The sequence below is a fragment of the Maniola jurtina genome, chromosome 14 (assembly GCF_905333055.1).
Source record: "Maniola jurtina chromosome 14, ilManJurt1.1, whole genome shotgun sequence".
NCBI lineage: Eukaryota > Metazoa > Arthropoda > Insecta > Lepidoptera > Nymphalidae > Maniola > Maniola jurtina.
In genome coordinates, this window is record NC_060042.1 from 11,956,125 (window position 1) to 11,970,482 (window position 14,358).

At 39.8% G+C, this 14,358-nt stretch overlaps 1 protein-coding gene across 1 annotated transcript in view; it reads left to right on the top strand.

Moving 5' to 3' along the window:
* Window positions 1-14,358, top strand: part of LOC123871817 (unconventional myosin-XV) — a 144,167-nt gene that overhangs the window by 96,749 nt on the left and 33,060 nt on the right. The window contains exons 19-22 of the mRNA XM_045915796.1: window positions 69-2,275; window positions 2,494-2,645; window positions 2,859-3,099; window positions 3,382-3,557. Of these exons, the coding sequence (XP_045771752.1) occupies window positions 69-2,275; window positions 2,494-2,645; window positions 2,859-3,099; window positions 3,382-3,557 (2,776 nt within the window). The remainder of the gene's footprint in view (window positions 1-68; window positions 2,276-2,493; window positions 2,646-2,858; window positions 3,100-3,381; window positions 3,558-14,358) is intronic.

Genomic DNA, 14,358 nt, shown 5'->3' on the forward strand with positions numbered 1-14,358 from the left:
TCAGTACAAAATTAAGTGCAAATATTTATGAAACAAACACTGATTTATGATATTTCTCTTGATTGCAGATCTTCCGCGATGTCCGACACGTCAGAAGCTCCGAGTTTAGCGTCCCATGTCCGTCGAGTCCGCGTGCCAAGTCAGGCGTCCGACGTCGATCAGTTCCTCGACGATCTGTTCTCGCCCGTCCTCGACCCAAACATCGACGAAATGTCCGACGCACGCTCCCTCGCCGCCAGCATCAAGGGCGGTAAAGGCTACGCCAACTTCATTGACGACGTCCTCAGCTGCTCTTACAATGAGCAGATAGAAGCTTTTAATAATCCCGAAAAGATGTCACGTCTTCTCAAAGGCGGTGGCCAGGACGACTCGAAAACCACAACTAGCAGCAGCAGGAAGGAGTCAAACGTCGATTCAGTCGATGACTATATAACAAATCTTTTTGATCCCATATTTATGAATGATAGCTTGAAGAGGTTAACTGATGGCGAAGGTCTTTCCGGTGCCATAAAGGGTGGCGGTGCGACACCGCGGACGTCAGGTGGCAATACATCTGCGCTTAGTTTTGGCGCTATATCGTTGCCATCCTCGATGCCAGCGATGCCAGCCACTCCTGAAGCATTGGCCGCGGCATTAGGCTTGCACTTGCCTCCCCCGGGCACAGTAGATATAAACGCCTACCACCAGAATTTACAACGAGCTTTTCTGCAGAATGCCATGGCACAAAATCTTCAAATTCAGCAGCAGCTTTTAGCTCAAAATCAAGCTTTACAAACCTTGCTAGCCGGTCAAGTTGTGGAACCGACTGATTCAGCACCGACGTCACCGGTCCGCTCGTCGACGGTTGTACACGCTCAAATACATTCACCTCCTAGAAATTCAGTCATCAAATCGCGAAGGGAATCTAACGAAAGCTCGTCCACGGGAGCACCGCCACCTCCTCCGCCTCCGATGCCTCCCCCACTGCACGCGATGGATCCATCAGAAGTTCGACCTTTCATGGACCCCTACGGCCGCGCAAAGACGGTCCGGATAGGTAAATGGAGGTGGCCGCCGCCCAAAGATGCCGTTGGACAGGAACAAGCTCAAGATTTCACTAAATTCAAAATGCGTCAGATACAAAGAAGAATCACTCCACAGGCGCAATCTAATGGCCTCGAACACGAACCACCCCGAGGACGCTCTCGTTCCGAGGCATCGCCGGGAATCGACTGGGAAGAGTTTGAAGTGGATGGCCATAGTCCGTCGTCCAGGGAACCACCTTCACAAAGAACGGCGAGGCGAAGTTTTGAAATAGGAGCTCAAAGACCTTCACCGGGAAGCGTGGGTAAACTTAAACTCAGCTCTGAAATGCGGCAACGGCTAGAACGCGTGACCGCTAATCATTCAGTCAGGAGTACGTCGTCCGCAGCTGAAACTCCGCGCACAGTCAACAAGTTAGAGGATACGAGGAAGTTAATGCTCGAACGTCAGTTGGGTGGAGTGATGAGATGGGACGCTCCCCCTCCGCCGCTGCCCCCCGCCCCTCCCGGCCCGGCGCCGCCGCCGCCCATGACTCCACCTTCACCGCCGGACAAACCCGCCCCACCGCCACCGGTTCCCGACTCTTCCTCTACATTCGCTCAGTTGCGTCGCGATAGAGACACGTTTGGTGTCCATCAAAATAGAGAAGCTGATGATCGCCACTCATTCCTTGCTAATTGGAGCTCTAGAAGAAAAGATGAAAATGAATCATCGCAAGGCGACGATTTAGCATCACGTTTCTTGACTTCCGATCGTCGAGAACGTAGGGTCAAAGACGACTGGGGAGAAGAGTCCGATACTAGAAGTTACAACGGTGATAAAGGGCGAATCAGTAGAGACGAATGGGATTCCGAGTCCACGTTAGATAACAGACGCGATATGCGCGATAACTATTCCGGTAGAGAAGCTTCAGAAATATACGAAATTCACCCAACTAGAACCGAAAGAAGAAAAGAAGAAAATGAGATCGAGGAAAACTATGAACGAAAACGTTCATCAGTATTCGATGATTTCGAGAGATATGATGGGCGGAAGAACTCCAGAGATATGTTGGTAGGACGTGCAAGGGAAAGCCCGCGATCTGATCAAGACGACAGACGTTTCTCACCTGATAATGCAGACACATTGAAGAGGACTGATCGGCCTACTTTCAAAACGCATATGGCCCAAAAGGAAAGAGATAAGAAGTTGGAGGCAGAAAGACGACAGTCTGTTTCTACGCATGTCACGGATAGATCGGAGCATATTGAACGTGAGTAAAACTTTCAAAAAGTGACAGAGGCATAAGTATTATTAGTTTTATATCTGTTATTTACAGCCTGAAATTTTAATTGTTGTTTTCCCACAAGTCTATGTTTCGGTAATGCTACGGAGAGCATATCGTTTTTCCGAGGAAAGACAATTATAAAAATTTCATGCCGTATAATATAATATTAAAGTTATATGTTAATATTATGTTTTTTGTCATAGGTGACGCTCCAGCGCCAGCTGCATTTTTGCCGACGGAGCGCTCATTCATCACGTATTCGCGAGTGCCATGGAAGCTGCGTGTTCGGAAAGAGGTCTTCACGCCTTTGGAGACATACAGCGAACCTGCCATACTCGATTTATTATATGCACAGGTAACAATTTTTCATTCACAGCCAGCTTATCAACGATAACGAGATGTCTCATCTCGTACTTAACTTCGAGGTACAGAGCATTAAGTATTGTATTGAACTTAGATTTGGATTTTGCTAACTAGAAGATAGAATTAACATAATTTGCTGCTATTTAAAGTACTTGAAAACAGTTTTTTTATTTGTCAATTTTGAGAAAAACACCTTGTCCACCAGATCGTCCATGACATAACATCAAACACCCCCTCCCTCCGTATAAGCGCGGCCGAGCGTCGCGCGGGCTCGGCGTGGCTACGGTCACAGAATGGCCCTGTTCGCGTGAGCACCAAGCGCCAAGCTGTGGAGATGGCCAGAGAGTGGCCCTTCTACTTCGCCAGGTTATTCTCCGCGCGCGTACCGCCGGGCGAAAACGCTGTGCTTGCGGTCTCTCATACTGCTGTTACTATTGGAGTCAAAGGTAATGGCTCTACTATCATATTCACAAATACAATGAATCATGCAATTTAACTCTTAAGAAAATTTTCACAGGCCCAATGATACGTTGCCAGTCTATATGCAATACATTTTAAGAGAAAACGGTCCGCAATATATACTATTCAGCTTACGATTGCTTCATTTATTTTCAAAAAGTAAGAAACTGAGTCGCGCGTATGATAATCGAGTTTCCGACAAGGAACAGCGATGCATAATCGTATATACCGTATGTCTAGTTATAATAATATTTTTTCTCTTTGTGCAGGGCCCTCAGGCCTAGTTACTCGCCGCTCGATCTCCCTGGGCGGCCTCCGAGCGACAGCCCCGGCGCCCGCCACCCTGCAGCTGACGCCAGCTCGCGACGCGCCCATCACCCTCCAAGTGCCCCTGGCGCACCACGCCCACGCGCTCATCGCCGAGTTCGCACTGCAGTACACGCAGGTACGTGAATGTGCCATTCTAAATCCAATTATATACCTTATTTGACAAGGAACAATGGCGAACTTCCAAACAAATATTTGAAAAAGAAAGAAAAACGTTTACTTCTTAAATTGTGCTGTCACTTTTTGCATTTGCAGTTGAAAAAAATGTAATGGAGTACGAACTCCTGAGCAGGTAAATTAAACATCCAATAAAAAGATAGTACCTACTTGAGTATAAGTAAGTGCAGGCCTGATTTAAAAACCCCACTTAGCCAGGCATTTGGCGTCTTCGATGTAAAGCATTGTCACTAATTAATTATTTTTGGAACCCGAAATCAAATCTACTCAGTGAAAGAAGACATTATTAGGACGATTGTTTTTCTGAAACCTGGACAAAGTTTCCCCACTCCGTTGTATTTAGGCTGATGGGTCAAATCCCTAGTCACCCTATAATTAACTACAGCTCGCAACGCGCCCATCACCCACCAAGCACAGGAGTAACGATTCTTACTCTGTGGTGCAACTGCCCGTGGCACACAACCACGCCCACGCCCTCATCGCCAAATTCGCAATGCAATACACGTGAATGTAATATTGTTTGATGCCCACGTTTCTCCACACATGCCTGATGCCATTAGCATCCCACCTCACACCACTCATTGCGAACGCGCGGACAGACTGACAGCAGAGTGACATTAATAGGGCTCCGTTTTACCCTTTAGATACAGAACCTGAAAAACAGTAGTAGAGTAGCTAGTACACTAGTAACATACATACGAATTTATATTATTTTCTATTCAAATATGTACCTAATATATTGATTAGTCCATTACGACATCAATCTATCATTTGAACCCGCAAGTGTCGAGCGAAATAGATGGTTTGACGATGACTAGCAAAACACAACATGAGCGAAGTGTTAAAATTGATATTTCCTACTTCAAATGTTACTTACCTAATGCTTTATGCTTGTTTCAATAAATTAGGTAACATAACAGACCTAAATATTTTTTTTTGACCTACTTAAATAATAATATCTGGGTCAAACGATTAGGCAGCGATAAATAAATAAATAAACGTTGGTGTTTCTTTAAAGTAACTACATTTTTGTTTTACTTATGATACCCGAACGTCGTCTCGGAAAAGACATCAGGCTAGGTAGGATTTTTACCTACTAAAACCCCCTCGATGGCCACACCACCCTTAGCGTATATAGGGAGGCTCCTATGAACACATCAGGGGCTCCCTTGTGCGACGCCTATTGGGCTAGTCCTGTTTATCTCAGTAAGCGGTAATGAGCGTACAAATTCATAAAAAATAAAAAAACTTTAACTTTTAACTTTCAATAAACTTTGTTGGTTTTGTATCAATAACCGACTGTAAAATTTACATAACAATATTATGAAACAAAAACAGGATCGAAAATTATGTGTATTTTTACGATGTAGTAAATTGTTACATGTACCTACAACAGGTTATGTGAAGAAAACGAGCGTCAGTAAGATGTATACGAGAAAAGGAAACTAAATATTCGATCTTGCGTCTATTTCGTAATCCTTACAGCTAAAAATCATGACCTGTTATTAACATGGAGTTGGGATTTTCTTGATTAATTGATTGGATTGATATTAATAATGCAGTGGACAACCCTTCTGAATACAACTCTACTAAAATACTTAGCTACGAAAAAAACTACGATTTCGATTCGTGCCGTCTTGTGTAGGTTCCTACTTACTCGAACTTGTAGTAGGTATCTACATATTTCAGGAGGCATTTTTTTTTTACATATCTACTTATTTTAAATTGTTTTTGTTATAAGATATCTTATAAAGTCAGCTCGTTTTAATAGTCTGACAAAATCGTTTGGAGAAATCAATAGTTTAGTGCATTTTGAATTCAATAAAATATTAGTCCATCACGCGATGGAGTATTTGCACATACTCAGTTAATATTAAGCAGACACGCGAATAAGAGGTGTACCTAATTTGTACGGAATCAAATGAAAGTTCAACTTATTAGCATAAACCTCTTACAGCCCAAACCAGAAATACCTCGGACCAAAATATAAAAAAGACCATTTTATAACAATTTTTGACCAATAACAACGTTACTAAGTGCTGACAAATCTCAATAATATTTAAAAGGAAAAGGTGATTGACTAACTGACAGATCTATCAACGCACAGCTCTATCTACTGGACTGATCGAACTAAAATTCGGCATGCATAATATAGCTGTACACTTCCGCTAAGAAAGGATTTTTAAAAATTCAACCCTTATAAAAAGAGCTTGAAATTTGCCCTTGCCAGGACTTGAACCTGAAAACTCCCGCTGCTAAGACTATCGCGCTCAAAATTGCTACAGGGAGTCGGCCATTTTTTTTTTTATAGCAAATTCAATTTTAATTTATTCAAGCAATTTTTTGTAACCGCATAAGAAAACATTTTTAGAAATTGCCTGTATTTTAGAAATAACTCGTGACAGAATTTTCCAGAATACCTCGCTTATGGTATCACCATAATTTGCAATTCAATCAGAGACTTAATGAGTACGTAATTGGTACAGTTACATTAACAAGGTACGAATGCTCGGCGAGCGTGACTGTGTTATACCGATGCCATACTGCATACATACTATATCAAATCTTCATCAAAGACTAAAACAAAGGCTAGACAGAGCCTTAAAGTCTGTGAGTGAAGCCAGTTAAACTCTAGAATTGGTACAGCTAAATTAACAAGATACAAATGTTCAGCGCGCGTGACTGGTATACTGATTCCATTATGCATATTATATGTAGTATTTCAAATCTTCATCAAAAACTAAAAGAAAGGCTAGACGGAGTCTTCGATCACAAAGTTGTTATGAAAGTGAAGCCAGTTTAACTTTAGAATTGATACAGTTACATTAAAAAGGTACGAATGCTCAGCGAGCATACATAGCGAGCAGTGGTATACACAGTATAACAAATCTTCATCAAAGACTAAACGAAAGGCTAGAGAGAGTCTTCGCTAAGTAGTTCATGAAAGTGAAGCCAGTTTAAAACTCTAGGAAAAAAAAGGAAGCGGCAAAGGAAAACATCGTGATGAAACCAGCATGCCCCCATAATGTTCTCAAAAGTATGTGAGTTGTGACGTCCACCAATCCGCACATCTATTTTGTGAGTCTTGGATCTTCATTAAAGAGTCATACTTTTGTGCATAAATAAAAAGAGATTGCACTGTTTTCTGTTGCGTAACTCTACGAGACTTTTCTACTTCTGTCTTAAATAGAGTTTGTATATGGTTTGTAAAGACCGTATTGACAGTATTTTTTTACTATTTGTGCCGACCTATGTGTTACGTTATTGTATTTTTATCTTTCACTAGAGGATGCCCGCGGCTTCGCCCGCCTGGTTTTCGGTTTTTTAAATCCCGCAGGAACTCTTTGATTTTCCGGGATAAAAAGTAGCCTATGTCCTTCCCCGGGATGTAGCCCACGTCTGTACCAAATTTCATCAAAATCGGTTCTGCGGTTGGGTCGTGAAAACGTAGCAGACAGACAGACAGACAGGCATACAGACAGACAGACACACTTTCGCATTTATATGTTCGTTGTTCGTTAGTATGGATAACACTAGCTTACCTACTTGAAAGCCTTTATTGAAAAATTTATAAATGCAATCGTTATTTTTACAAAAGTTTGAACTTAATTGATTGAGACTCTTTTACAAACACTATTATAAAAATACATTATTCTCATTTGATAGCCTACTATGCTATAGTACAAAGGTTAAAAGTGCGTGCCATTATAAGGGATCGAACCTCCAAACTCTTAATCACTACTTTTTCTGAATTATCCACTAAGCACATAATCGTCGGATAATAAGAAGGGTTTTTTTTGTGCCACTAGATTAAGCTTATATTCAGAAAGCTTGCTCTACTTACAACGGAATAAGGTGTATAGGTATTATTACTGCCTTGTCAGTTGCGAGTAATTGATTATCCTAGTTATTTATCTGTTATAATTTATATCAAGATGATTGTAAATTGCGGAGTAAACTGTTATCAGATTAGATGCGCCAATTTAATAGTGTTGTTGAACGTAAATAAAGGCTTCCGTTAACAACCGTTACGCTGACCGACGACGAGGCTAGATGCCTGCGCCTGCGCAGGTTTCCGAGCTGAATGACTGCCCATACATAATGAGAGCTTTAACACTTTTGCAAGGTTTTATGGATAACTTTAAAATTAATCCTAATTGATATTAGAAATGTGAAAGTGTGGATGTTTGGATGTTTGTTACTCAATCACGCAAAAATATCTGAACGGATTTGGATGAAATTTGGAATTGAGATAGATTATACCCTGGGTTAACACATAAGCTACTTTTTATTCCGGAAAATCAAAGAGTTCCCGCGGGATTTTGAAAAATGTAAATCCACGCGGACGAAGTCGCGGGCATTAGCTAGTAGAATATAAATAGAAAAGTATTAATACAAGTGCTTTTGAATCATCACTAAAAACACTGGTTCGAATTGCCTCATACTTACTACTACTATATTGTATCTGGCAGTTTTTATTAAACTCTTTGGTTTCTACACGACATTGTACCGGAACGCTAAATCGCTTGACAGCACGGCTTTGCCGGTAGGGTGGTATCTAGCCACCAGGACCCTACGACCACTAATAAGACAGCACTTACCACGTCTTGAGGTCCTCAAAAATTCTATACGTATTTATATGTATAACACATGTACATATCTACTTACGTTATTTTACGTACGTACCTATTATTGTAAAAAACTTATTAAAAATGTATTAACTTAAATATTATGTGACCACTTTCCCTTGAAAACTGGAGCAGTTAACGAACAAAACCTCCATAGGCAATTTCACTATGAAGATGAGTAATGAAAAATAACTAGACCAGTAAATTCATCGTAATTTTAATAATAGGTACACTTTTTTACCTGGGATTCTTTTTTAGATTGTTCCTTTTATAATCTAGATAAGGAGTTAGGCCAAATTTTTCGAAATTCCCTTGGAATAGGGAATACAAAGTATTTGTATTTTCGCCGAACGAAGCCGCGCGCTGTGAATACTTCTATAGTAGATTAAAAACATTTGGTCTCATTTATTATCTCTGAAATTGGATAAAGTAATCAAGTTATTAGAGAAACTTACACCAATGAAATTACTCATAACAAATGAGTAAGATACCTATTCTATTCATATATTCAGTAGCGAAGGTTTAATAAAGCTGCAAAAGCAAAGTTGCACAAAACTCGGTCATTCGCAAGTAGCAAATAAACATCTTACCTTTCCTTACATAACATAAACATAAAAGCACATCCGTATTTTATCAAGGGAAGTAAGATGAAATATGCAATAACAGTGAATGGTCGTTAACGCTGGAAGCGTAGGGCTACGGCATTACCAAATAAGCGACAATTTTTTTTTTATTATTATTCACTATAGGCAAGGGCTTGGTCATAAATATTTCCCAATTTTTATGGATGACTTTGGCTCAGTGCACTGTTTTTTTTTTTATTCACTATAGGTAAGCGCTTGCCACAATCACACCTGATGGAAAGTGATGATGTGGTCTAAGATGGGACGCGTTTACCTAGAAGGTGCCTATTCACTCTTGTTTTAAAGATACCCGGATTGTAATTGGTAGGAAACACAGATCGCGGAAGAGTATTCCAAACCTTAGCCATGCGTATGAGGAATGAAGACACAAAACGTTTCGTGCGTGTAGATGGAATGTCGACGACATGGATAAAATTAATATGTATACAACTTACTAGATGATGCCCGCGACTTCGTCCGCGTGGATTTAGGCTTTCTAGAAAGCCCGTAGGATTTTCCGAGATAATCAGATGGGCCTTTGAGAACCCCGTGAAAACTCTTTGATTTTCCGGGATAAAGAGTAGCTGATGTCCATCTTCAGGTTGTAAACTAATTCTGTGCCAATATTCATCTTCATCGCTTTAATGTATAGGCCGTCAAAAGCTAGCAGGCTGACAAACAGGCAGTAAGTAGGTATGGATAAAGCAGGACACGATTCAATTTATGCAAGAGAGGTTTGTATACCGCTGCTTAACTATTTACATCGATGCCTATAACTTAGTTTTTGCTGCATAGCTGTATGTAATAAGCTTGTGGCCCTACGAAATATCTATCTACTTGTATGAATACCTATCGACATTTGAAAAAATGTAATTTCCGGTCAAAGGTCTGTGTGAACCGAAAGCGTAATAATATAGTCATTATTTTTATTCACGTAAAGTTACGTACCTAACTATTAAATTTTGTTGATTTTGTTTTCATACAATTTGAACAAACTGTAAGTTAATGTATGAAAAATGGAACTTATCAACGTACACCTCAAACAGCTGTGTTTCGAAACATGAGATATTCCATGGAACAGGTTTTCTATAACTTCGACTTCTCAAAAAGAAAGATTTTTCATAAAATCCTCCCGAACGAAGCAGGGAAGCTATTAGTAGGAAACGGAAGGCAGATAAAATTTTACCTCGAATGGTGACTTGACAGTTTGGGGTATCCAAGTAAGACAATGATTTTCTATTATAAAAGATTTCATCCACTATAGAACCCCTTCACCTACGCGACATACTTGTATGTCAAGCCAACTGTCAATCAATAGGATAGATAACCTTCCAAAACCTGTAGATACAACCTAAATACCAAACTATCTAATACAAGCAGCAGTCCTTTGCAGTTTACACAGTTCATGTAAACTGTCAACACAATGTTATTATAGAAAAGCCTTTCCATACACCATGGCGCGCTACCGTCCGGCAGACACGCGCACGCGCAGTCGAACCGTGACCGCGCACCCGCGCGCACCATGCAGCGCCCGCGCCTGTCCGTCGCGATGCGCGACAACTGGCGCCACTTGCAGCGAGTGTACGGCCTAGAAGTCGAGGATGACTTCTCGTTCGCGCCCCCTCGCCGCGCCCCAAGCTTAGACTCCCTCATCAACTCCTCGGAAGGAGCGGCCTCGAGCGCTGACGCTTCCGCCCCTGAGGATTCCGACTCGGGCGCCGACACCCGCGACCCAGACCCCGTCCGCCGAAAAAATAATGCTGACCGCAAAAAGTGCCCCCAAAGTTTCTCGTCGTCCTCCAGTGGTCATATGGAGACGATACACGAGGAAACCACGGAACCTAAAGTGTCTGTTAAGGAAATTCTCGCCCGATTCGAGAATTTGACGGAAAAGATAGACTGCGTTCAGGTAAAGTGGTTTAATTTTTAGTTGTAAGTTGTCTGTCGAAAAATGAAAGTGTCTAGTGGGTAAAAGTCCGTACTATTTATGTTTCAAAAAGTGTCCCAAAAGTTTCTTATCCTCCTCCAGTGGTCATGTGAAACTATACGTGAGAAGACATTGGAACTGTTTATGAAACGGTCTGTCAAGGAGTTGAATTTTTACTTCTAACCGTACCTACCTTACCTACCTTATTCTTTCTCGTTGTTTTCCCATTGATGGCGAATCCTCCTTATACTTATTCTTCCAATGATCACACGAAGACGATGAATGAGAAAAACACAAAACCTGAAGAGTTAGTTCAGGAGATTTCCATCGAAGAGAATTTAGTGCGAAAGATAAACGTAACCTTAAACAAAGTGGGTTGATAATTGTAAGAATAGTGCTGTGAAATTCGTATTTTCGCGGTAATTTGGACCATCATTATAACGTCATTACTTTCAAATTAAAGAACTGGTCACTTCACCGCTACTGAAATTACTAGTACATATAAAAATTGTGCAAAGAGCAGGTTGTTTCATGGGTCCTCTCCTTGAATTTTCTAAAAAGGGCTACTTTTCGGTAAAGTCAAGAGTTTGTAGATATGCTATGTTTATTTAAATAGTAAAATGTCAATCAGAAGACTGCCATAATTATTTAAATTTTGATATACCTATAATTTACGAATGACGGGTTTCCTGCCATAATCATAACATTGGACATTGCTCTTTGATTTAAAACACTACTGAACGACAGTAACATCATTGAAAGCAAAAAAACTGCCCATGTTATCTCTAAATATTGAATTTGAACTCACGTATTCGAGTTCTTGTCGTATACAAAATGCACAAGTAAGTTATACGAAGTTTTTCATTTCGCAATAAAACGGTTGCATTGTCAGCGAATATGCTTTGATTGCTACGTGCTTCTCTGCAAACTATACGAGTACGTCCATTGTACGGGCAAATTCTAAAACAATAGTTCATTTGTTAGTAATCACATTGAATAGGTAATAATATGTGCCACAGGTATCCACCATGTATCAGTATCCAATACTATTTAAAAACTTAGGTAAACGTCATTGATGTAGAATTATATGATATTACCAAGCTAAGGAAATGTTACTCTTAACTATCTCTATATTACTGTAATAAATCGAACCAGATGTAACCAGAGTAAGATGGAACAAGATCAATTTTTCAGAGTTAATTTTTTAAACTTTATTGCACAACTAAAGAGTTGTACAAAAAGCGAACAGGCTCGCGAACCTTATCTGCCTATGTATTTTTTCCTGTGTTCTTGCTGTGTTCGCGTTATTTCATATTATCTTATAATTATAACTATATTTCATAGCAAAGTTGTTGAGACCTTTTGCGTTATTACAAAAAAAATTGGTTGTCTGTAAAGTCGGTTTACTGACGATAGTTGAACGTGACAACAAAGGCCGATTGTGCTTCTTTGTCGCTCGTTCCGCGCTCTCGCTTGCACTTCAAGCCTTACATGGAACGCCTCAGAGCGAGGTAACGCCGCATGAGTCATGTTTTTTCGTGCGTGCAGCCGGCTCTATCGAATTATAAGACGTTGTCACTTCAAAAACATTATGTAGATGCACCATTCTATTTCGTTTTAATACTTCTCACTGGTATTTAAACAAAAAAGTTAAATCAATCTCAGTATATTAGGTAGGCACTTATCGATGTTATAAAACCTTATCTAATAAGAATATAAATCAAATTGCGTGACCGACCATAAACATCGTAGCAGGCAGCAGCTTCTTCCGATGACGTAACGGCATTAATTGCTTCTTTAATACTAGACAGCTAGACATAATAACTATTGTAGTTATACATAATGCAATACTGAAAAAATATGATATAATACTTTAATCGTATACCCAATACTTGGGTAAGTAGGCTTGGTCTACTAGATAAATAATATGAAATGTATTTAATTTTATTCTGAATCCATCCCCGATTTTCAAATGTACCCATGTAGTTTCAATAAATAGGCAAATGCCAGTAAGTAAAGATTTTTTAACCGACTTCAAAAAGGGAGGATGTTCTCAATTCGTCGGAATCTTTTTTTTTTTGGAAACTTTTATTTAGGTAACTTCATATCTAATTTAAGATTCAAAACTTTAATATTTCAAGCCAAGAAGTAGATATTGGACTCTTTAATTTAAAAGTCTTACCCATATTGGCGCTTTATTATTTTTTCCGTCAAAAAATATTCACAGAAAATAATAATAATTTGTGAATGTGGCTAACCGTTTTACGAAAGGTGGAAGAGTCTTGAAATATCATAAGAGTCATAAGTTGGTTTATTTTCCAAGCATGCTACATAATGTGTGCATTATTGATCAAATCATTTTTTTTACTATTTGAATGTTCTATCCGTCAATCGGTAACGGCTCAAGCATCCTCAGCAAACGCATACTAGAGCCGCTCCCCGTTAAAAAGCGTATTTAATCATTTGTTCATAGTTTTTTGTAGGTATCTCTTTCCTATCCGTTTTCCGGATAGGTGATAGTCTTGAAATATCATAAGAGCCATAAGTTGATTTGCACGCTTCGATCATGCTACATAATGTGTGCATTATTGATCAAATCATTTTTTTTCCTATTTGAATGTTCTATCCGTCAATCGGTAACGGCTCAAGCCTAGTTCGCCTACTGGAGCCGCTCCCCGGTAAATAGCAATTATTTAATCATTACGACGCTGCACCTGACGGACGCACGCAACGAGCGCTAGGTGCGAACATGACCCTTCACTGGTCAAGGCACACCGCTTTTTGTTACATCATAGTGTATACCTTCTTACTTGAAATATCTTCAAAATTATTTGTTTATGCTTGGCGCTTCAACCATGCATCATGCAGTGCTTTTCTAAATTCTTTCTACCCAACGACGTAGCTTTTGTCGGCAAAGCTTCTTCAGGAATAACGTTTCAGTTCAGGTTACCTCACGATGGCAGTTGTGCATACAATCTGTTGTAATTAATTTCTTTTAAGTACTCGTATACTGGCAGGTATACATAGTAATGTAATGTTGTAGTGCAATACTGTGGCTCGATTATGGTAGAATAGAATAGACATCTTCTTGACAAGCGTGCTCCATCTTAGGCTGCATCATCACTTGCTAGCAGGTCTGATTGCAGCCAACCGCTAGTCTATAAATTTAACTCGCTCACTATTGACTAAAATGCATTGTCGCAACAAGAATACCATAAATTCAGCCAGTAACAACAATTGCGATTGTAATAATGATTGATGCTGGTTTTCCGGAATCGACCTGTGGATCTATAAAAAATATGTAGGGATAGCATTAATATTTTCTGTAATAACGAAATACCTACTGTCCCTCATTTTCTTTTAATTTGAATATTAAAGTGTTAAGTTTGAAATAGTTCATAGTAGGCAAACTATGACAAATAATGTACCTAAGCAACTTTTAATGCATAACAAACTATGGAATGTTTAGGTACCCTTTATTGTGACTGGTTTAGAAAATACTTACTTGAAACAGTCACAAGTACAAGTGTAAATTAAAAATTTATAACACCCCCGAATAGTGAA